This window comes from Salmo trutta, unplaced genomic scaffold, assembly GCF_901001165.1.
Source record: "Salmo trutta unplaced genomic scaffold, fSalTru1.1, whole genome shotgun sequence".
Classification (NCBI taxonomy): Eukaryota; Metazoa; Chordata; class Actinopteri; order Salmoniformes; family Salmonidae; genus Salmo; species Salmo trutta.
This window is the reverse complement of record NW_021823104.1, coordinates 792,570-817,734: the sequence shown is the minus strand read 5'-3', so window position 1 is coordinate 817,734 and position 25,165 is coordinate 792,570. Positions and strand designations below refer to the sequence as shown.

The 25,165-nt window shown below is 46.0% G+C and overlaps 1 protein-coding gene across 3 annotated transcripts in view; it reads right to left on the bottom strand.

Moving 5' to 3' along the window:
• The window catches only part of LOC115188858 (E3 ubiquitin-protein ligase SMURF1-like), a 47,625-nt gene that overhangs the window by 16,514 nt on the left and 5,946 nt on the right, over window positions 1-25,165 (bottom strand). For 2 of the 3 annotated variants that reach the window (XM_029747686.1, XM_029747689.1), the window contains exons 4-10: window positions 24,459-24,592; window positions 18,234-18,299; window positions 10,739-10,814; window positions 10,230-10,429; window positions 8,252-8,336; window positions 3,101-3,247; window positions 219-441 (exon numbers count right to left, since the gene is read on the bottom strand). In XM_029747686.1, coding sequence (XP_029603546.1) covers window positions 219-441; window positions 3,101-3,247; window positions 8,252-8,336; window positions 10,230-10,429; window positions 10,739-10,814; window positions 18,234-18,299; window positions 24,459-24,592 — 931 coding nt within the window. Of the gene's footprint in view, window positions 1-218; window positions 442-3,100; window positions 3,248-8,251; window positions 8,337-10,229; window positions 10,430-10,738; window positions 10,815-18,233; window positions 18,300-24,331; window positions 24,391-24,458; window positions 24,593-25,165 lie in introns of all 3 variants that reach the window. The other variant, XM_029747687.1, reaches the window with a different exon arrangement.

Sequence of the window (25,165 nt, the reverse complement as noted above, 5' to 3'; positions counted from 1 at the left end):
TGTGTGTGTGTGTGTACACGTAATATGTGTGTGTATATACGTAACATGTGTGTGTATAGGAACTGACCCAGTGTGTGTGTGTGTGTGTGTGTGTGTGTGTGTGTGTGTGTGTGTGTGTGTGTGTGTGTGTGTGTACACGTAATATGTGTGTGTATATACGTAACATGTGTGTGTATAGGAACTGTGTGTGTGTGTGTGTGTATATATTATGTACATACCTCAAAGATCTCGTCTCGTGAGACCTCTATGCGACAGTGTCCAGCCTGTGGTTGCTGCAGCGACAGCTCGTGTCTGAGCAGCTTCAGTTTGTGGACCAGGTCTCTCTCGTAGCGCAGCGTCACTTCCTCTTCTCCTCCTTCCTCCTCCTCCCCCCCCACCTCCATCTCTCTCCCGCCTCCCCCACCCAGCGGCTGAGACGACTCCTTCATCTGGGAATGTTGGCTGGAGACACACAGAAAGGGATTTGTCTCCTTACTGATTTGTTTATTTTACATATCTTTGATACTGAACGTTATCAGATATTCAACCAAAACCTGATATTATATAAAAGGGGAAAACTGAGTTTACAAATAACAACAAATAAAATATATAATTATTTTATTTATTTAATTAACAAAGTTATGTAACACCAAATTCCCCCTTACACTCAATAACTGGATGAGTTAAAGGAATGTTCTATAGACAGGTGAGATAAAGGTATGTTCTATGGACAGGTGAGTTAAAGGTGTGTTCTATAGACAGGTGAGTTAAAGGTATGTTCTATGGACAGGCGAGTTAAAGGAATGTTCTATAGACAGGCGAGTTAAAGGAATGTTCTATAGACAGGCGAGTTAAAGGAATGTTCTATGGACAGGTGAGTTAAAGGTATGTTCTATAGACAGGTGAGTTAAAGGTATGTTCTATAGACAGGTGAGTTAAAGGTATGTTCTATAGACAGGTGAGTTAAAGGTATGTTCTATGGACAGGTGAGTTAAAGGTATGTTCTATGGACAGGTGAGTTAAAGGTATGTTCTATAGACAGGTGAGTTAAAGGTATGTTCTATGGACAGGTGAGTTAAAGGAATGTTCTATAGACAGGTGGTTTAAAGGTATGTTCTATGGACAGGTGAGTTAAAGGAATGTTCTATAGACAGGTGAGTTAAAAGAATGTTCTATAGACAGGTGAGTTAAAGGTATGTTCTATAGACAGGTGAGTTAAAGGTATGTTCTATGGACAGGTGAGTTAAAGGTATGTTCTATAGACAGGTGAGTTAAAGGTATGTTCTATAGACAGGCGAGATAAAGGTATGTTCTATGGACAGGTGAGTTAAAGGTATGTTCTATAGACAGGTGAGATAAAGGTATGTTCTATAGACAGGTGAGATAAAGGTATGTTCTATAGACAGGTGAGATAAAGGTATGTTCTATAGACAGGTGAGTTAATGGAATGTTCTATAGACAGGTGAGTTAAAGGTATGTTCTATAGACAGGTGAGTTAAAGGAATGTTCTATAGACAGGTGAGTTAAAGGAATGTTCTATAGACAGGTGAGATAAAGGAATGTTCTATGGACAGGTAAGATAAAGGTATGTTCTATGGACAGGTGAGATAAAGGTATGTTCTATAGACAGGTGAGTTAAAGGAATGTTCTATAGACAGGTGAGATAAAGGTATGTTCTATAGACAGGTGAGTTAAAGGTATGTTCTATGGACAGGTGAGATAAAGGAATGTTCTATAGACAGGTGAGTTAAAGGTATGTTCTATGGACAGGTGTGTTAAAGGTATGTTCTATGGACAGGTGAGTTAAAGGTATGTTCTATAGACAGGTGAGTTAAAGGTATGTTCTATAGACAGGTGAGTTAAAAGAATGTTCTACGGACAGGTGTGTTAAAAGAATGTTCTATGGACAGGTGAGTTAAAAGAATGTTCTATGGACAGGTGAGTTAAAGGTATGTTCTATGGACAGGTGAGTTAAAGGAATGTTCAATAGACAGGTGAGTTAAAAGAATGTTCTATGGACAGGTGAATTAAAGGTATGTTCTATGGACAGGTGAATTTAAGGTATGTTCTATGGACAGGTGAGTTAAAAGAATGTTCTATAGACAGGTGAGTTAAAGGAATGTTCTATAGACAGGTGAGTTAAAAGAATGTTCTATGGACAGGTGAGTTAAAGGATTGTTCTATGGACAGGTGAGTTAAAAGAATGTTCTATGGACAGGTGAGTTAAAGGATTGTTCTATGGACAGGTGAGTTAAAAGAATGTTCTATGGACAGGTGAGTTAAAGGATTGTTCTATGGACAGGTGAGTTAAAAGAATGTTCTATAGACAGGTGACTTAAAATAATGTTCTATGGACAGGTGAGTTAAAGGTATGTTCTATAGACAGGTGAGTTAAAGGAATGTTCTATGGACAGGTGAAATAAAGGTATGTTCTATGGATAGGTGAGTTAAAGGTATGTTCTATGGACAGGTGAGTTAAAATAATGTTCTATGGACAGGTGTGATAAAGGTATGTTCTATAGACAGGTGAGATAAAGGTATGTTCTAAGGACAGGTGAGTTAAAGGAATGTTCTACGGACAGGTGAGTTAAAAGTATAACCCTTTGGACAACATGGATCCCAAAAAGCAACACATTTGAAGTTTTGGAACGGCCGAGTCCAAGTCCAAACCAAATCCCAATTGAAATGTTTGTGGGAGGATCTGAGCCAAAATTCCTCCACCACGAGGTGAGAGACAACTACAGGAAGTGTTTGGTTGGAGTCATGGCAACTACAGTAAATTCCTCCACATCGAGGTGAGAGACTACTACAGGAAGTGTTTGGTTGGAGTCATGGCAACTACAGGAAGTGTTTGGTTGGAGTCATGGCAACTACAGTAAATTCCTCCACATCGAGGTGAGAGACAACTACAGGAAGTGTTTGGTTGGAGTCATGGCAACTACAGGAAGTGTTTGGTTGGAGTCATGGCAACTAAAGGGAACCAGTTATTGAGTGTAAGGTGGAAATTACTTTTCACACAAGGGGCATTGGGGTGTTGCATAACTACGTTCATGAAAGAACTGAAATAAGTGAAGTAACTGAAATAAGTGCAATAAGTGAAATACGTGAAATAAGTACGTACCTGATGATGGTGTGCAGCCGAGGGTCAGTGAACTGCGTTGTTCGGTTGTTGTGATCCACAAAGTAGATCCTTCCAGACACCGTGCTCCTCACCTCCCAGCCGGCCGGCAGCGGACCCAACTCCTCACAGCTCACACTGGTCAGGTCCCTGGACCAATCACAACACACCTCACTATCAGGTGCCTGGACCAATCACAATACACCTCACTATCTGGTCCCTGGACCAATCACAATACACCTCACTATCAGGTGCCTGGGACCAATCACAATACACCTCACTATCAGGTGCCTGGGACCAATCACAATACACCTCACTATCAGGTGCCTGGACCAATCACAATACACCTCACTATCAGGTGCCTGGACCAATCACAATACACCTCACTATCTGGTCCCTGGACCAATCACAACACACCTCACTATCAGGTGCCTGGACCAATCACAACACACCTTCCTGAGCTCTACACCACATCAAAACACACCGTACTGAGCTCTACTCCAATCAAAACACACCTAACTGAGCTCTAAACCAATCACAACACACCTAACTGAGCTCTAAACCAATCACAACACACCTTACTGAGCTCTAAACCAATCACAACACACCTAACTGAGCTCTAAACCAATCACAACACACCTTACTGAGCTCTAAGCCTTCCAACTGGATGCGTTCCAATTCAGGTAGGGTGGTAAAGGACGAGGTAGTGGGGGAGGAAGGATAGATGGAGAGGTAGGGGGGAGGTAGGATAGATGGAGAGGTAGGGGGGAGGTAGGATAGATGGAGAGGTAGGGGGGAGGTATGATAGATGGAGAGGTAGGGGGGAGGTAGGATAGATGGGGAGGTAGGGAGGAGGTAGGATAGATGGAGAGGTAGTGGGGAGGTAGGATAGATGGAGAGGTAGGGGGGAGGTAGGATAGATGGAGAGGTAGGGGGGTGGTAGGATAGATGGAGAGGTAGTGGGGGAGGTAGGATAGATGGAGAGGTAGGGGGGAGGTAGGATAGATGGGGAGGTAGGGAGGAGGTAGGATAGATGGAGAGGTAGTGGGGGAGGTAGGATAGATGGAGAGGTAGTGGGGGAGGTAGGATAGATGGAGAGGTAGTGGGGAGGTAGGATAGATGGAGAGGTAGTGGGGGAGGTAGGATAAATGGAGAGGTAGGGGAGAGGTAGGATAGATGGAGAGGTAGGGGGGAGGTAGGATAGATGGAGAGGTAGTGGGGAGGTAGTGGGGGAAGGTAGGATAGAGGGTAGGATAGTAACGGTAGAGGGTAGTATAGTGAGGGTAGAGGGTAGTATAGTGAGGGTAGAGGGTAGTATAGTGAGGGTAGAGGGTAGTATAGTGAGGGTAGAGGGTAGTATAGTGAGGGTAGAGGGTAGTATAGTGAGGGTAGTATAGTAACGGAAGAGGGTAGTATAGTAACGGTAGAAGGTAGTATAGTAACGGTAGAAGGTAGTATAGTGAGGATAGTATAGTGATGGTAGTATAGTGAGGGTAGCGGGTAGTATAGTGAGGGTAGAGGGTAGTATAGTGAGGGTAGAGGGTAGTATAGTAACGGTAGACGGTAGGATAGTGAGGGTAGAGGGTAGTATAGTGAGGGTAGAGGGTAGTATAGTGAAGTTAGAGGGTAGTATAGTATAGTGAGGGTAGTATAGTGAGGGTAGTATAGTAACGGTAGAAGGTAGTATAGTGAGGATAGTATAGTGATGGTAGTATAGTGAGGGTAGAGGGTAGTATAGTGAGGATAGTATAGTGATGGTAGTATAGTGAGGGTAGAGGGTAGTATAGTGAGGGTAGAGGGTAGTATAGTGAGGGTAGAGGGTAGTATAGTGAGGATAGAGGGTAGTATAGTGAGGGTAGTATAGTGAGGGTAGAGGGTAGTATAGTGAGGGTAGAGGGTAGTAGTGAGGGTAGTATAGTGAGGGTAGAGGGTAGTATAGTGAGGGTAGAGGGGAGTATAGTGAGGGTAGAGGGTAGTATAGTGAGGGTAGAGGGTAGTATAGTAACGGTAGAGGGTAGTATAGTGAGGGTAGAGGGTAGTATAGTGAGGGTAGTATAGTGAGGGTAGAGGGTAGTATAGTGAGGGTAGAGGGTAGTATAGTGAGGATAGAGGGTAGTATAGTGAGGGTAGAGGGTAGTATAGTGAGGGTAGAGGGTAGTATAGTGAGGGTAGAGGGTAGTATAGTGAGGGTAGAGGGTAGTATAGTGAGGGTAGAGGGTAGTATAGTGAGGGTGGAGGGTAGTATAGTGAGGGTAGAGGGTAGTATAGTGAGGGTAGAGGGTAGGATATTAACGGTAGAGGGTAGTATAGTGAGGGTAGAGGGTAGTATAGTGAGGGTAGAGAGTAGTATAGTGAGGGTAGTATAGTGAGGGTAGATGGTAGTATAGTGAGGGTAGAGGGTAGTATAGTGAGGGTAGAGGGTAGTATAGTGAGGGTAGAGGGTAGTATAGTGAGGGTAGTATAGTGAGGGTAGAGGGTAGTATAGTGAGGATAGAGGGTAGTATAGTAATGGTAGAGGGTAGTATAGTGAGGGTAGAGGGTAGTATAGTGAGGGTAGTATAGTGAGGGTAGAGGGTAGTATAGTGAGGGTAGTATAGTGAGGGTAGAGGGTAGTATAGTGAGGATAGAGGGTAGTATAGTAATGGTAGAGGGTAGTATAGTGAGGGTAGAGGGTAGTATAGTGAGGGTAGAGGGTAGTATAGTGAGGGTAGAGAGTAGTATAGTGAGGGTAGTATAGTGAGGGTAGAGGGTAGTATAGTGAGGATAGAGGGTAGTATAGTAATGGTAGAGGGTAGTATAGTGAGGGTAGAGGGTAGTATAGTGAGGATAGAGGTTAGTAAAGTAACGGTAGAGGGTAGTATAGTGAGGGTAGAGGGTAGTATAGTGAGGGTGGAGGGTAGTATAGTGAGGGTAGAGGGTAGTATAGTGAGGGTAGAGGGTAGTATAGTAACGGTAGAGGGTAGTATAGTGAGGGTAGTATAGTGAGGGTAGAGGGTAGTATAGTGAGGGTAGAGGGTAGGATAGTGAGGGTAGAGGGTAGGATAGTGAGGGTAGAGGGTAGGATAGTGAGGGTAGAGGGTAGTATAGTGAGGGTAGAGGGTAGTATAGTGAGGGTAGAGGGTAGTATAGTGAGGATAGAGGGTAGTATAGTGAGGGTAGAGGTTAGTATAGTAACGGTAGAGGGTAGTATAGTGAGGGTAGAGGGTAGTATAGTGAGGGTGGAGGGTAGTATAGTGAGGGTAGAGGGTAGTATAGTGAGGGTAGAGGGTAGTATAGTAACGGTAGAGGGTAGTATAGTGAGGGTAGTATAGTGAGGGTAGAGGGTAGTATAGTGAGGGTAGTATAGTGAGGGTAGAGGGTAGGATAGTGAGGGTAGAGGGTAGTATAGTGAGGGTAGTATAGTGAGGGTAGTATAGTGAGGGTAGTATAGTAACGGTAGAGGGCAGTATAGTGAGGGTAGAGGGTAGTATAGTGAGGGTAGAGGGTAGTATAGTGACGGTAGAGGGTAGTATAGTGACGGTAGAGGGTAGTATAGTGAGGGTAGTATAGTGAGGGTAGAGGGTAGTATAGTAACGGTAGAGGGTAGTATAGTAACGGTAGAGGGTAGCATAGTGAGGGTAGAGGGTAGTATAGTGAGGGTATAGGGTAGTATAGTGAGGGTAGAGGGTAGTATAGTAATGGTAGAGGGTAGTATAGTGAGGGTAGAGGGTAGTATAGTAACGGTAGAGGGTAGTATAGTAACGGTAGAGGGTAGTATAGTGAGGGTAGAGGGTAGTATAGTGAGGGTAGAGGGTAGTATAGTGAGGGTAGAGGGTAGTATAGTGAGGGTAGTGTAGTGAGGGTAGTATAGTAACGGTAGAGGGTAGTATAGTAACGGTAGAGGGTAGTATAGTGAGGGTAGATGGTAGTATAGTGAGGGTAGAGGGTAGTATAGTAAGGGTAGAGGGTAATATAGTGAGGGTAGAGGGTAGTATAGTGAGGGTAGAGGGTAGTATAGTGAGGGTAGAGGGTAGTATAGTGAGGGTAGAGGGTAGTATAGTGAGGGTAGAGGGTAGTATAGTAACGGTAGAGGGTAGTATAGTAAGGGTAGAGGGTAGTACAGTGAGGGTAGAGGGTAGTATAGTGAGGGTAGAGGGTAGTATAGTGAGGGTAGAGGGTAGTATAGTGAGGGTAGAGGGTAGTATAGTGAGGGTAGAGGGTAGTATAGTGAGGGTAGAGGGTAGTATAGTATAGTGAGGGTAGTATAGTGAGGGTAGTATAGTGAGGGTAGAGGGTAGTATAGTGAGGGTAGATGGTAGTATAGTGAGGGTAGTATAGTAACGGTAGAGGGTAGTATAGTGAGGGTAGAGAATAGTATAGTGAGGATAGTATAGTGAGGGTAGAGGGTAGTATAGTGAGGGTACAGGGTAGTATAGTGAGGGTAGTATAGTGAGGGTAGAGGGTAGTATAGTGAGGGTAGTATAGTGAGGGTAGAGGGTAGTATAGTGAGGGTAGTATAGTAACGGTAGAGGGTAGTATAGTGAGGGTAGAGGGTAGTATAGTGAGGGTAGAGGGTAGTATAGTGAGGGTAGTATAGTGAGGTTAGTATAGTGAGGGTAGAGGGTAGTATAGTGAGGGTGGTATTGTGAGGGTAGTATAGTGAGGGTAGTATAGTGAGGGTAGAGGGTAGTATAGTGAGGGTAGTATAGTGAGGGTAGAGGGTAGTATAGTGAGGGTAGAGGGTAGTATAGTGAGGGTAGGCTAGTGAGGGTAGTATAGTGAGGGTAGATGGTAGTATAGTGAGGGTAGAGGGTAGGCTAGTGAGGGTAGTATAGTGAGGGTAGTATAGTGAGGGTAGTACAGTAACGGTAGAGGGTAGTATAGTGAGGGTAGAGGGTAGTATAGTGAGGGTAGAGGGTAGTATAGTGAGGGTAGTATAGTGAGGGTAGAGGTAGTATAGTGAGGGTAGAGGGTAGTATAGTGAGGGTAGAGGGTAGTATAGTGAGGGTAGTATAGTGAGGGTAGAGGGTAGTATAGTGAGGGTAGAGGGTAGTATAGTGAGGGTAGAGGGTAGTATAGTGAGGGTAGTATAGTGAGGGTAGTATAGTGAGGGTAGTACAGTAACGATAGATGGTAGTATAGTGAGGGTAGAGGGTAGGCTAGTGAGGGTGGTACCTGGGTATTCGTGGGTCGTGCCAGGTACTGACTCCCGTCTGTGTGTGGAGAAAATAAACCTGTCCCTGGACCGTAGTGCGCTGCTCTGTAACACACACAGAGACAGGTCACACACACACACACACACACACACACACACACACACACACACACACACACACACACACACACAGAGAAAGGTCACACACTGCTGTCTGTCTTGACCGGAGCAGCCACACCTGCTCAATAACACACACCTGGCCCTGCTCAATATCACACACCTGCTCAATAACACACACCTGGCCCTGCTCAATATCACACACCTGGCCCTGCTCAATATCACACACCTGCTCAATAACACACACCTGGCCCTGCTCAATAACACACACCTGGACCTGCTCAATATCACACACCTGGCCCTGCTCAATATCACACACCTGGCCCTGCTGAATATCACACACCTGCTCAATATCACACACCTGGCCCTGCTCAATATCACACACCTGCTCAATATCACACACGTGGCCCTGCTCAATATCACACACCTGGCCCTGCTCAATAACACACACCTGGCCCTGCTCAATAACACACACCTGGCCCTGCTCAATAACACACACCTGGCCCTGCTCAATAACACACACCTGGCCCTGCTCAATAACACCACCTGGCCCTGCTCAATATCACACACCTGGCCCTGCTCAATATCACACACCTGCTCAATAACACACACCTGGCCCTGCTCAATATCACACACCTGGCCCTGCTCAATAACACACACCTGGCCCTGCTCAATAACACACACCTGGCCCTGCTCAATATCACACACCTGGCCCTGCTCAATATAACACACCTGGCCCTGCTCAATAACACACACCTGGCCCTGCTCAATAACACACACCTGGCCCTGCTCAATAACACACACCTGGCCCTGCTCAATATCACACACTTGGCCCTGCTCAATATCACACACCTGGACCCTGCTCAAAATCACACACCTGCTCAATAACACACACCTGGCCCTGCTCAATATCACACACCTGCTCAATAACACAGACCTGGCCCTGCTCAATAACACACACCTGGCCCTGCTCAATAACACACACCTGGCCCTGCTCAATATCAGACACCTGCTCAATAACACACACCTGGCCCTGCTCAATATCACACACCTGCTCAATAACACACACCTGGCCCTGCTCAATATCAGACACCTGCTCAATAACACACACCTGGCCCTGCTCAATATCACACACCTGCTCAATAACACACACCTGGCCCTGCTCAATATCACACACCTGGCCCTGCTCAATAACACACACCTGGCCCTGCTCAATATCAGACACCTGCTCAATATCACACACCTGGCCCTGCTCAATATCACACACCTGCTCAATAACACACACCTGGCCCTACTCAATATCACACACCTGCTCAATAACACACACCTGGCCCTGCTCAATAACACACACCTGGCCCTGCTCAATATCAGACACCTGCTCAATAACACACACCTGGCCCTGCTCAATATCACACACCTGGCCCTGCTCAATATCAGACACCTGCTCAATATCACACACCTGGCCCTGCTCAATATCACACACCTGGCCCTGCTCAATATCACACACCTGGCCCTGCTCAATAACACACACCTGCTCAATAACACACACCTGGCCCTGCTCAATATCACACACCTGGCCCTGCTCAATAACACACACCTGGCCATGCTGAATATCACACACCTGGCCCTGCTCAATATCACACACCTGGCCCTGCTCAATATCACACACCTGGCCCTGCTCAATAACACACACCTGGCCCTGCTCAATATCACACACCTGGCCCTGCTCAATAACACACACCTGGCCCTGCTCAATAACAAACACCTGGCCCTGCTCAATATCACACACCTGGCCCTGCTCAATATCACACACCTGGCCCTGCTCAATATCACACACCTGGCCCTGTAACCCTAACCTCTCTCTCTGTCTCTCTCTCTCACCGTATCCTTCAGGCAGATCTGGTGATTGGTTGCCATGCGGTCGGTTCTGAGGGGTTTGGGAATCCTGGCCTCTGATTCGCTGAGCCTGGAGCCGGTTCTCCTGGTTGGGTGAATCCGGTGGACAGGTCCCGCCCCCAGCGGCGCCAGTGGGGTCTGAGTACGGCAGCGGCTCCTCACTGAAACAGCTCTCAAACACAGGCCTACACACACACACACACACACACACACACACACACACGTTACATACACACACACACACGTTACATACATACATACCCCCACCTGTTACACACACACACACACCTGTTACACACACACACACACACACACACACACACACACACACACACACACACACACACACACTCACCCCTGTTACACACACACCTCTGTTACACACACACACACACACACACCCCTGTTACACACACACACACACACCCCTGTTACACACACACCCCTGTTACACACACACACACACACACACACACACCCCTGTTAATCCTCACCCCTCGTTCTCTAACAGTGCTCTACAGTCGACCACAGATCCTCCGCTGCCCAAACCATCTCTGGTCTGGAGGCTCACTGGAAAACACAGTTAACACACGTTACACCCACAGTCTAGTACAGCTAACCTTGTTACCCGTACCCCTAACCCCTACCCTAACCCCTACCCTAACCCCTACCCCCTAATCCCTACCCTAACCCTAACCCCTACCCTAACCCCTAACCCCTACCCTAACCCGTAATCCCTACCCTAACCCGTACCCGTACCCCTAACCCGTACCCCTAACCCCTACCCTAACCCCAACCCTAACCCCTAACCCCAACCCCTACCCTAACCCTAACCCTACCCCCTACCCTAACCCCTACCCTAACCCCTACCCTAACCCTAACCTATACCCTACCCTAACCCCTACCCTACCCCCTACCCTACCCCCTACCCTAACCCCTACCCTAACCCCTACCCTAACACCTACCCTAACCCCTACCCTAACCCTAACCTATACCCTACCCCCTACCCTAACCCCTACCCTAACCCCTACCCTAACCCTAACCTATACCCTAACCCTAACCTATACCCTAACCTTGTGGGGATTCAGTCCTGTTCAAAATCCTATTTACCCTAACCCGTACTCTTATCTTAACCCATACTCTTACTCTAACCCAAACCTTAATATTAACCCTAACCCGTACCCTTACCCTTAACATTAACCCTAACACCTTAACATTAACCCTAACCCGTACTCTTACCCTTACCCTTAACATTAACCCTAACACCTTAACATTAACCCTAACCCGTACTCTTACCCTTAACATTAACACTAACCCGTACTCTTACCCTTAACATTAACCCTAACCCGTACTCTTACCTTAACATTAACCCTAACACCTTAACATTAACACTAACCCGTACTCTTACCCTTAACATTAACCCTAACCCGTACTCTTACTCTTACCCTTAACATTAACCCTAACACCTTAACATTAACCCTAACCCGTACTCTTACCTTAACCCCTAAATGAAATTTGAATAGCTGTTATAGTTATTGGCATAGTTTTCATGCATCTTATTGACCTTATTAATGACACACAGCATATGGAGCCTATTGAGAGTGGAATATCACTGTTACGGAGCCTATTGAGTGGAATATCACCGTTACGGAGCCTATTGAGAGTGGAATATCACTGTTACGGAGCCTATTGAGAGTGGAATATCACTGTTACGGAGCCTATTGAGTGGAATATCACCGTTACGGAGCCTAGTTAGAGTGGAATATCACCGTTACGGAGCCTATTGAGAGTGGAATATCACCGTTACGGAGCCTAGTTAGAGTGGAATATCACCGTTACGGAGCCTATTGAGAGTGGAATATCACCGTTACGGAGCCTAGTTAAAGTGGAATATCACCGTTACGGAGCCTATTGAGTGGAATATCACCGTTACGGAGCCTATTGAGAGTGGAATATCACCGTTACGGAGCCTATTGAGAGTGGAATATCACCGTTACGGAGCCTATTGAGTGGAATATCACCGTTACGGAGCCTATTGAGAGTGGAATATCACCGTTACGGAGCCTATAGAGAGTGGAATATCACCGTTACGGAGCCTATAGAGAGTGGAATATCACCGTTACGGAGCCTAGTTAGAGTGGAATATCACCGTTACAGAGCCTATAGAGAGTGGAATATCACCGTTACGGAGCCTATTGAGTGGAATATCACCGTTACGGAGCCTATTGAGAGTGGAATATCACCGTTACGGAGCCTAGTTAGAGTGGAATATCACCGTTACGGAGCCTAGTTAGAGTGGAATATCACCGTTACGGAGCCTATTGAGAGGGAATATCACCGTTACGGAGCCTATTGAGAGTGGAATATCACCGTTACGGAGCCTAGTTAGAGTGGAATATCACCGTTACGGAGCCTATTGAGAGTGGAATATCACCGTTACGGAGCCTATTGAGAGTGGAATATCACCATTACGGAGCCTAGTTAGAGTGGAATATCACCGTTACGGAGCCTAGTTAGAGTGGAATATCACCGTTACGGAGCCTATTGAGAGTGGAATATCACCGTTACAGAGCCTAGTTAGAGTGGAATATCACCGTTACGGAGCCTAGTTAGAGTGGAATATCACCGTTCCGGAGCCTATTGAGAGGGGAATATCACCGTTACGGAGCCTATTGAGAGGGGAATATCACCGTTACGGAGCCTATTGAGAGTGGAATATCACCGTTAGGGAGCCTAGTTAGAGTGGAATATCACCGTTAGGGAGCCTATTGAGAGTGGAATATCACCGTTACGGAGCCTAGTGCGAGTGGAATATCACCGTTACGGAGCCTATAGAGAGTGGAATATCACCGTTACGGAGCCTATAGAGAGTGGAATATCACCGTTACGGAGCCTAGTTAGAGTGGAATATCACCGTTACGGAGCCTATTGAGAGTGGAATATCACCGTTACGGAGCCTATTGAGAGGAATATCACCGTTACGGAGCCTAGTTAGAGTGGAATATCACCGTTACGGACTCTAGTTAGAGTGGAATATCACTGTTACGGAGCCTAGTTAGAGTGGAATATCACCGTTACGGAGCCTATTGAGAGTGGAATATCACCATTACGGAGCCTATAGAGAGTGGAATATCACCGTTACGGAGCCTATTGAGAGTGGAATATCACCGTTACGGAGCCTAGTTAGAGTGGAATATCACCGTTACGGAGCCTATAGAGAGTGGAATATAACCATTACGGAGCCTATAGAGAGTGGAATATAACCATTACGGAGCCTATAGAGAGTGGAATATCACCGTTACGGAGCCTATTGAGAGTGGAATATCACCGTTACGGAGCCTAGTTAGAGTGGAATATCACTGTTACGGAGCCTATTGAGAGTGGAATATCACCGTTACGGAGCATATTGAGAGTGGAATATCACCGTTACGGAGCATAGTTATATTGGAATATCACCGTTACGGAGCCTAGTTAGAGTGGAATATCACCGTTACGGAGCCTAGTTAGAGTGGAATATCACCGTTACGGAGTCTAGTTAGAGTGGAATATCACCATTACGGAGCCTAGTTAGAGTGGAATATCACCGTTACGGAGCCTAGTTAGAGTGGAATATCACCGTTACGGAGCCTAGTTAGAGTGGAATATCACCGTTACGGAGCCTAGTTAGAGTGGAATATCACTGTTACAGAGCCTAGTTAGAGTGGAATATCACCGTTACGGAGCCTATTGAGAGTGGAATATCATCGTTACGCCACCTATTGAGAGTGGAATATCACCGTTACGGAGCCTATTGAGAGTGGAATATCACCATTACGGAGCCTATTGAGAGTGGAATATCACCGTTACGGAGCCTAGTTAGAGTGGAATATCACCGTTACGGAGCCTAGTTAGAGTGGAATATCACCGTTACGGAGCCCAGTTAGAGTGGAATATCACCGTTACGGGGCCTATAGAGAGTGGAATATCACCGTTACGGAGCCTATTGAGAGTGGAATATCACCGTTACGGAGCCTATTGAGAGTGGAATATCACCGTTACGGAGCCTATTGAGAGGGGAATATCACCGTTACGGAGCCTAGTTAGAGTGGAATATCACCGTTACGGAGCCTATTGAGAGGGGAATATCACCGTTAGGGAGCCTATTGAGAGTGGAATATCACCGTTACGGAGCCTATAGAGAGTGGAATATCACCGTTACGGAGCCTAGTGCGAGTGGAATATCACCGTTATGGAGCCTAGTTAGAGTGGAATATCACCGTTACGGAGCCTATAGAGAGTGGAATATCACCGTTACGGAGCCTAGTTAGAGTGGAATATCACCGTTACGGAGCCTAGTGCGAGTGGAATATCACCGTTACGGAGCCTATAGAGAGTGGAATATCACCATTACGGAGCCTATTGAGAGTGGAATATCACCATTACGGAGCCTAGTTAGAGTGGAATATCACCGTTACGGAGCCTATTGAGAGTGGAATATCACCGTTACGGACTCTAGTTAGAGTGGAATATCACTGTTACGGAGCCTAGTTAGAGTGGAATATCACCGTTACGGAGCATATTGAGAGTGGAATATCACCGTTACGGAGCCTAGTTATATTGGAATATCACCGTTACGGAGCCTATTGAGAGTGGAATATCACCGTTACGGAGCCTATTGAGAGTGGAATATCACCGTTACGGAGCCTAGTTAGAGTGGAATATCACCATTACGGAGCCTATTGAGAGTGGAATATCACCGTTACAGAGCCTAGTTAGAGTGGAATATCACCGTTACGGAGCCTATTGAGAGTGGAATATCACCGTTACGGACTCTAGTTAGAGTGGAATATCACCGTTACGGAGCCTATTGAGAGTGGAATATCACCGTTACGGAGCCTATTGAGAGTGGAATATCACCGTTACGGAGCCTAGTTAGAGTGGAATATCACCGTTACGGAGCCTATTGAGAGTGGAATATCATCGTTACGCCACCTATTGAGAGTGGAATATCACCGTTACGGAGCCTATTGAGAGTGGAATATCACCATTACGGAGCCTATTGAGAGTGGAATATCACCGTTACGGAGCCTAGTTAGAGTGGAATATCACCGTTACGGAGCCTAGTTAGAGTGGAATATCACCGTTACGGAGCCCAGTTAGAGTGGAATATCACCGTTACGGGGCCTATAGAGAGTGGAATATCACCGTTACGGAGCCTATTGAGAGTGGAATATCACCGTTACGGAGCCTATTGAGAGTGGAATATCACCGTTACGGAGCCTAGTTAGAGTGGAATATCACCGTTACGGAGCCTAGTTAGAGTGGAATATCACCGTTACGGAGCCTACTGAGAGTGGAATATCACCGTTACGGAGCCTAGTTAGAGTGGAATATCACCGTTACGGAGCCTATTGAGTGGAATATCACCGTTAAGGAGCCTATAGAGAGTGGAATATCACCGTTACGGAGCCTATTGAGAGGGAATATCACCGTTACGGAGCCTATTGAGAGGGGAATATCACCGTTACGGAGCCTATTGAGAGTGGAATATCACCGTTAGGGAGCCTAGTTAGAGTGGAATATCACCGTTACGGAGCCTATTGAGAGTGGAATATCACCGTTACGGAGCCTATTGAGAGTGGAATATCACCGTTGCTGGACTGAAACGGGGCATTCTAGAAGCACAGTCATTGCGCAACAATTATAAATGCAAATAGCTTGTTAAAAACAGTTTTGATGGCCATGATTAAAAAAGAGCTACTATTTTTATTTTCCAAATGGTAATTGAAGAGCGCCTCCCATTCACTATAGAAGTTGGTTTCTGATTGGTCAACAAGCTTATTTAACGTGTATCTTTTTTGGCACCCAAAGACCCAAACGGCGTTCCATAGCAGAGACCCAAACGGCGTTCCATAGCAGAGACCCAAACAGCGTTCCATAGCAAAGACCCAAACGGCGTTCCATAGCAAAGACCCAAACGGCGTTCCATAGCAAAGACCCAAACGGCGTTCCGTAGCAAAGACCCAAACGGCGTTCCGTAGCAGAGACCCAAACGGCGTTCCGTAGCAGAGACCCAAACGGCGTTCCGTAGCAGAGACCCAAACGGCGTTCCGTAGCAGAGACCCAAACGGCGTTCCGTAGCAGAGACCCAAACGGCGTTCCGTAGCAGAGACCCAAACGGCGTTCCGTAGCAAAGACCCAAACGGCGTTCCATAGCAGATACCCAAACGGCGTTCCGTAGCAGAGACCCAAACGGCGTTCCATAGCAGAGACCCAAACGGCGTTCCATAGCAAAGACCCAAACGGCGTTCCATAGCAGAGACCCAAACGGCGTTCCATAGCAAAGACCCAAACGGCGTTCCATAGCAAAGACCCAAACGGCACGGCGTTCCATAGCAGAGACCCAAACGGCGTTCCATAGCAGAGACCCAAACAGCGTTCCATAGCAGAGACCCAAACGGCGTTCCATAGCAGAGACCCAAACGGCGTTCCATAGCAAAGACCCAAACGGCGTTCCATAGCAGAGACCCAAACGGCGTTCCATAGCAGAGACCCAAACGGCGTTCCATAGCAGAGACCCAAACGGCGTTCCATAGCAAAGACCCAAACGGCGTTCCGTAGCAGAGACCCAAACGGCGTTCCATAGCAGAGACCCAAACGGCGTTCCATAGCAGAGACCCAAACGGCGTTCCATAGAAAAGACCCAAACGGCGTTCCATAGCAGAGACCCAAACGGCGTTCCATAGCAGAGACCTAAACGGCGTTCCATAGCAGAGACCCAAACGGCGTTCCATAGCAGAGACCCAAACGGCGTTCCATAGCAGAGACCCAAACGGCATTCCATAGCAAAGACCCAAACGGCGTTCCATAGCAAAGACCCAAACGGCGTTCCATAGCAGAGACCCAAACGGCGTTCCATAGCAGAGACCCAAACGACGTTCCATAGCAGAGACCCAAACGGCGTTCCATAGCAGAGACCCAAACGGCGTTCCATAGCAGAGACCCAAACAGCGTTCCATAGCAGAGACCCAAACGGCGTTCCATAGCAGAGACCCAAACGGCGTTCCATAGCAAAGACCGAAACGGCGTTCCATAGAAATCCTGGTTGAGAATGAAACGACTGAACAAATGAACAATGAAACAGCACAGCAAGTAACTGAAAGAAATAGGTTTTGATTGTTTTACTGGTAATGGGGACATACGTAAATGCCAACAAAATAACTTTTTGGTCAGTGGTGTGTGTGTGTGTGTGTGTGTGTGTGTAACCTTTATTTAACTAGACAAGTCAGTTAAGAACAAATTCGTATTTACAATGACGGCCTACCCTGGGCCAAACCTGACCGACGCTGGGACAATTGTGCGCCGCCCTATGGGACTCCCAATCACGGCTGGATGTGATACAGCCTGGTACCGAACCAGGGACTGTAGTGACGCCTCTACCATGCTGTTGTCATGTCGTGTTGCTGCCATGTCGTGTTGCTACCATGCTGTGTTGTCATGTTGTGTTGCTACCATGCTGTGTTGCTGCCATGTTGTGTTGCTACCATGCTGTGTTGCTGCCATGTTGTGTTGCTACCATGCTGTGTTGCTGCCATGTTGTGTTGCTACCATGCTGTGTTGCTGCCATGTTGTGTTGCTGCCTTGCTGTGTTGTTTTCTTAGGTCTCTCTTTATGTAGTGTTGTCTCTCTTGTCGTGATGTGTGTTTTGTCCTATATGTATTTATATTTTCGTTAACAAAAATGATCCCAGCCCCCGTCCCTGCAGGAGGTACAAATCTGTCGTTCTGCCCCTGAACAAGGCAGTTAACCCACTGTTCCTAGGCTGTCATTGTAAATAAGAATTTGTTCTTAACTGACTTGCCTAGTTAAATAAAGGTTAAAGATAAATAAATGTGTTTGGACCCCTAATGGAGGATCCCTAATAAATATAAATAAATACGGGTTCATTAAAATCTACCCGGTCCCGTACCACATTTTCCGAACGGAAACCCTGTGTCCAGTCAGTCTTACCTACGATCTGTCCCCGTACTGCATCACTATCTGATGGATTCAGCTTACACAGCTCCAACCGCTGGTCTGGAGAGAGAGAGAGAGAGAGACAGAGAGAGACACAGAGAGAGACAGAGAGAGACAGAGAGAGACAGAGAGAGAGAGAGAGAGACAGAGAGAGACACAGAGAGAGACAGAGAGAGACAGAGAGAGACAGAGAGAGAGACAGAGAGAGAGAGACAGAGACAGAGAGAGACAGAGACAGAGACAGAGACAGAGACAGAGACAGAGAGAGAGAGAGAGAAAGAGGAGTTTGTTGTGTGTGCTACAGATCCATGCCAGAACATGTCTATCTGCTAACATATCTAAAGCCCCTCCGTTGTAACTGCCGTCGGCAGTAAAGGTCTGAACATGTTTTGGACGTTTTTGGTACCTAATGAAACTGATATTTGTCAGTCCCCTTCACTTTCTGGCTTTTTCTACATGTTGTTACATTACAGCCTTATTCTAAAATGGATTAAATACAGCATTTCCCTCGTCAATCTACACACAATACCCCATCATGACATCACAATAGCCCATCATGACATCACAATACCCCATAATGACATCACAATACCCCATAATGACATCACAATACCACACACAATACCACATTTGGCCTTTCTAGGGAGTTTTTCCTAGGGAGTTTTTCCTAGCCACCGTGCTTCTACACCTGCATTGCTTGCTGTTTGGGGTTTTAGGCTGGGTTTCTGTACAGCACTTTGAGATTTCAGCTGATATACGAAGGGCTATATAAATACATTTGATTTGATGTCTTGTGGGGTATGGATGGGTGTCTGAGCTGTGTGCCAGTAGTTTAAACAGACCTCTGGTGACATGTCTTGTGGGGTATGTATGGGTGTCTATGAGCTGTGTGCCAGTAGTTTAAACAGACCTCTGGTGGCATATCTTGTGGGGTATGGATGGGTGTCTGAGCTGTGTTCCAGTAGTTTAGACAGACAGCTCGGTGCTTTCAACATGTCAATACCTCTCACAAATACAAGTAGTGATGAAGTCAATCTCTCCTCCACTTTGAGCCAGGAGAGATTTACATGCATATTATTAATGTTAGCTCTCTGTGTACATCTAACGGGCCAGCCATGCTGCCCTGTTCTGAGACAATGGCAATTTTCATAAGTCCCTCCTTGTGGCACCTGACCACACGACTGAACAGTAGTCCAGGTGTGACAAAACTAGGGCCTGTAGGACCTGCCTTGTTGATAGTGCTGTTAAGAAGGTAGAAACTAGGGCCTGTAGGACCTGCCTTGTTGATAGTGTTGTTAAGAAGGTAGAAACTAGGGCCTGTAGGACCTGCCTTGTTGATAGTGTTGTTAAGAAGGTAGAAACTAGGGCCTGTAGGACCTGCCTTGTTGATAGTGCTGTTAAGAAGGCAGAAACTAGGGCCTGTAGGACCTGCCTTGTTGATAGTGTTGTTAAGAAGGTAGAAACTAGGGCCTGTAGGACCTGCCTTGTTGATAGTGTTGTTAAGAAGGTAGAAACTAGGGCCTGTAGGACCTGCCTTGTTGATAGTGCTGTTAACCTGTTTGGGCTAGGGGGCAGTATTGAGAATTTTGGAAAAATTATGTGCCCATTTTTAACTGCCTCCTACACCAACTCAGAAGCTAGAATATGCATATTATTGTTCAGGTTTGGATAGAAAATACCCTAAAGTTTCTAAAACTGTTTGAATGGTGTCTGTGAGTATAACAAAACTCCTATGGCAGGCAAAAACCTGACAAGGTTTCATGCAGGAAGTGGCCTGTCTGACAAGGAGTCGTGCGTCTTGCATCTGTTTATTGAAAAGTAAGGATCTTAGCTGTAACGTGACAATTCCCAGGGCTCCAATAGGCTCTCAGAACCCGCGAAAAACCTGAAGGATGACGAGGCGGCCTCTGGCTGAAACAGATTATCGCCTTTGGTAAGTGGCCGATCAGAGGACCATTGAATGAGGCGCGTGCACGATTCGCCCCCGTGGAGAAATTTAATTCGGCTGTTTAGGCTCATTGCAGATTCCCGGTCGGAATATTATCGCTTTTCTACGAGATAAATGGCATAAAAATTGGTTTTAAACAGCGGTTGACATGCTTCGAAGTACGGTAATGGAATATTTAGACATTTTTTGTCACGCCATGCACGAGACCATGATGTAGCATTCTGATAGTGTCTAGAACTCACGAACAAAACGTCGCTGTTTGGATATAACGATGGATTATTTGGGACCAAACCTACATTTGTTATTGAAGTAGAAGTCCTGGCAGTGTATTCTGACGAAGAACAGGAAAGGTAAGAACATTTTTCTTATAGGAAATGTGATTATGGTGAAGGCTGAACTGGGTGGGTGTCTAAATAGCTAGCCCTGTGATGCCAGGCTATGTACTTAGATTATTGCAAAATGTGCTTCATCCGAAAAGCTATTTTAAAATCGGACATATAGAGTGCATAGAGGAGTAATGTATCTATAATTCTTAAAATAATTGTTATGCTTTTTGTGAACGTTTATCGTGAGTAATTTAGCAAACTGTTAGTAAATTCCCCGGAAGTTTGCGGGGGGTATGCTTTTTCTGAACGTCACATGCTAATGTAAAAAGCTGGTTTTTGATATAAATATGAACTTGATTGAACAGACATGCATGTATTGTATAACATAATGTCCTAGGTGTGTCATCTGATGAAGATCATAAAAGGTTAGTGCTGCATTTAGCTGTGGTTTGGGTTTATGTGACATGATATGCTAGCTTGAAAAATGGGTGTGTGATTATTTCTGGCTGGGCACTCTCCTGACATAATCTAATGTTTTGCTTTCGTTGTAAAGCCTTTTTGAAATCGGACAGTGTGGTTAGATTAACGAGATTCTTGTCTTTAAATAGCTGTAAAATAGTCATATGTTTGAGAAATTGGAGTAATAGTATTTCAAACGATTCAAAAATCGCGCCACTGGATTGAAGTGGCTGTTACGTAGGTGGGACGAATTCGTCCCACATGCGCCAGAGAGGTTAAGGTAGAAACTAGGGCCTGTAGGACCTGCCTTGTTGATAGTGCTGTTAAGGTAGAAACTAGGGCCTGTAGGACCTGCCTTGTTGATAGTGTTGTTAAGAAGGTAGAAACTAGGGCCTGTAGGACCTGCCTTGTTGATAGTGTTGTTAAGAAGGTAGAAACTAGGGCCTGTAGAACCTGCCTTGTTGATAGTGTTGTTAAGAAGGTAGAAACTAGGGCCTGTAGGACCTGCCTTGTTGATAGTGTTGTTAAGAAGGTAGAAACTAGGGCCTGTAGGACCTGCCTTGTTGATAGTGCTGTTAAGAAGGTAGAAACTAGGGCCTGTAGGACCTGCCTTGTTGATAGTGTTGTTAAGAAGGCAGAGCAGTGCTTTATTATGGACAGACTTCTCCCCATCTTAGCTACTGTTGTATCAATATGTTTTGACCAGGACAGTTTACAATCCAGGGTTACTCCAAGCAGTTTAGTCACCTCAACTTGCTCAATTTCCACATTATTCATTACAAGAGTTAGTTTAGTTGAGGTTTAGGGTTTAGTGAATGATTTGTCCCAAATACAATGCTTTTAGCTTTTGAAATATTTAGGACTAGCTTATTCCTTGCCATCCATTCTGAAACTAACTGCAACTCTTTGTTAAGTGTTGCAGTCATTTCAGTCGCTGTAGTAGCTGACATGTATAGTGTTGAGTCATCTGCATACATTGACATACCTGCTTTAGTAATGATTGGAAAAAGTAAGGGGCCTAGACAGCTGCCATGGGGAATTCCTGATTCTACCAGTAAGGGGCCTAGACAGCTGCCCTGGGGAATTCCTAATTCTACCAGTAAGGGGCCTAGACAGCTGCCCTGGGGAATTCCTGATTCTACCAGTAAGGGGCCTCGACAGCTGCCCTGGGGAATTCCTGTTTCTACCAGTAAGGGGCCTCGACAGCTGCCCTGGGGAATTCCTAATTCTACCAGTAAGGGGCCTAGACAGCTGCCCTGGGGAATTCCTGATTCTACCAGTAAGGGGCCTAGACAGCTGCCCTGGGGAATTCCTGATTCTACCAGTAAGGGGCCTAGACAGCTGCCCTGGGGAATTCCTGATTCTACCAGTAAGGGGCCTAGACAGCTGCCCTGGGGAATTCCTGATTCTACCAGTAAGGGGCCTAGACAGCTGCCCTGGGGAATTCCTAATTCTACCAGTAAGGGGCCTAGACAGCTGCCCTGGGGAATTCCTGATTCTACCAGTAAGGGGCCTCGACAGCTGCCCTGGGGAATTCCTGATTCTACCAGTAAGGGGCCTCGACAGCTGCCCTGGGGAATTCCTGATTCTACCAGTAAGGGGCCTAGACAGCTGCCTTGGGGAATTCCTGATTCTACCAGTAAGGGGCCTAGACAGCTGCCCTGGGGAATTCCTGATTTAACCTGGATTATGATGTTGGGGCTTCCAACAAAGAACATCCTCTGTGTTCTGTTATACAGGTAACTCTTTATCCATATTATAGCAGGGGGTGTAAAGCCATTATAGCAGGGGGTGTAAAGCCATTATAGCAGGGGGTGTAAAGCCATTATAGCAGGGGGTGTAAAGCCATTATAGCAGGGGGTGTAAAGTCATAACACATACGTTTTGCCAAGCAGCAGACTATGATCAATAATGTCAAAAGCCCCACTGTAGTCTAACAAAACAGCCCCCACAATCTTTTTATAATCAATTTCTCTCAGCCAATCATCAGTAATTTGCGTAAGTGCTGTGCTTGTTGTTGCCAAAGGTCCTTCAACAAAGTACTGAGTAAAGGGTCTGAATACTTAAGTAAATGTGATATTTTTCAGTTTTTTATTTTTGCAAACATTTATAAAACCTGTTTTTGCTTTGTCATTATGGGGTATTGTGTGTAGAAAAAAAACCAATTTAATTAATTTAAGAATAAGGCTGTAACGTCACAAAATGTGGAAAAAGTGAAAGGGTCTGAATACTTTCCGAAGGCGCTGGAGGCTGCCAGCACAGAGCCTCACGTACCAGGGCAAAGCAGCTAGCAAGGTCCTGCTCTGTTTCAGCTGTTATGGTCAGTCTAGCTGTATGGAGAAGGTACTGCTCTGTTTCAGCTGTTATGGTCAGTCTAGCTGTATGGAGGAGAAGGTACTGCTCTGTTTCAGCTGTTATGGTCAGTCTAGCTGTATGGAGGAGAAGGTACTGCTCTGTTTCAGCTGTTATGGTCAGTCTAGCTGTATGGAGGAGAAGGTACTGCTCTGTTTCAGCTGTTATGGTCAGTCTAGCTGTATGGAGGAGAAGGTACTGCTCTGTTTCAGCTGTTATGGTCAGTCTAGCTGTATGGAGAAGGTACTGCTCTGTTTCAGCTGTTATGGTCAGTCTAGCTGTATAGAGGAGAAGGTACTGCTCTGTTTCAGCTGTTATGGTCAGTCTAGCTGTATGGAGGAGAAGGTACTGCTCTGTTTCAGCTGTTATGGGCAGTCTAGCTGTATGGAGAAGGTACTGCTCTGTTTCAGCTGTTATGGGGAAGGTTTCTCATTATCATGTGTCCATGTTCAGTATCTGTCACTTTGTAATGTTTGAATCCTTCTTGACTGTAAGGTGATTTGTGGATTCAAATTAAGTGTGTGTCTTACAGCCCGTGTGTGTGTGTGTGTGTCTTACAGCCCGTGTGTGTGTGTGTGTGTGTGTGTGTGTGTGTCTTACAGCCCGTGTGTGTGTGTGTGTGTGTATATGTGTGTGTGTGTGTGTATATGTGTGTGTATGTGTGTGTGTGTATCTTACAGCCCGTGTGTGTGTGTGTGTATCTTACAGCCCGTGTGTGTATCTTACAGCCCGTGTGTGTGTGTGTGTGTGTCTTACAGCCGTGTGTGTGCGTGTGTGTATATATGTGTGTGTGTGTATATGTGTGTGTATGTGTGTATCTTACAGCCCGTGTGTGTGTGTGTGTGTATCTTACAGCCCATGTGTGTGTGTGTGTGTGTGTGTATCTTACAGCCCGTGTGTGTGTGTGTGTGTGTGTGTGTGTGTGTGTGTGTGTGTGTGTGTGTGTGTATATCTTACAGCCCGTGTGTGTGTGTGTGTGTGTGTGTGTGTGTGTGTGTATGTCTTACAGCCCGTGTCCTTCAGTCTGCTGATGGTGTTGGCCAACAGTCGTATGCAGCCCAGGAACCCGGTGTGTGTGTGTGTGTGTGTGTGTGTGTGTGTGTGTGTGTGTGTGTGTGTGTGTGTGTATCTTACAGCCCGTGTCCTTCAGTCTGCTGATGGTGTTGGCCAACAGTCGTATGCAGCCCAGGAACCCGGCTCCCTGCCTCTTGTGGATCTTCTTATGGTTCCACACACTGATGGTGATGGAGTCTGTCTTCCCTATGTACCTACACACACACACACACACACACACACACAAACACAGACACACAGGTCAGGATTAGAGGTCGACTGATTAATCGGAATGGCCGATTAATTAGGGCCGATTTCAAGTTTTCATAACAATCGGTAATCTGGATTTTTGGACGCTGATTATGGTCGATTACATTCCACTCCACGAGGAGACTGCGTGGCAGGCTTACCACCTGTTACGCGAGGGCAGCAAGGAGCCAAGGTAAGTTGCTAGCTAGCATTAAACTTATCTTATAAAAAACAAATCAATCTTAACATAATCACTAGTTAACTACACATGGTTGATGATATTACTAGTTTATCTAACGTGTCCTGCGTTGCATATAATCAAAGCGGTGCCTGTTAATTTATCATCGAATCACAGCCTACTTCGCCAAACGGGTGATGATTTAACTTTTTAGTGACGGGGCAGTATTCGGAAATTCGGATGAATGACGTGCCCATATTAAACTGCCTTCTACTCGGGCCCAGAAGGTAGGATATGCATATTATTAATAGATTTGGATAGAAAACACTCTGAAGTTTCTAAAACTGTTTGAATGGTGTCT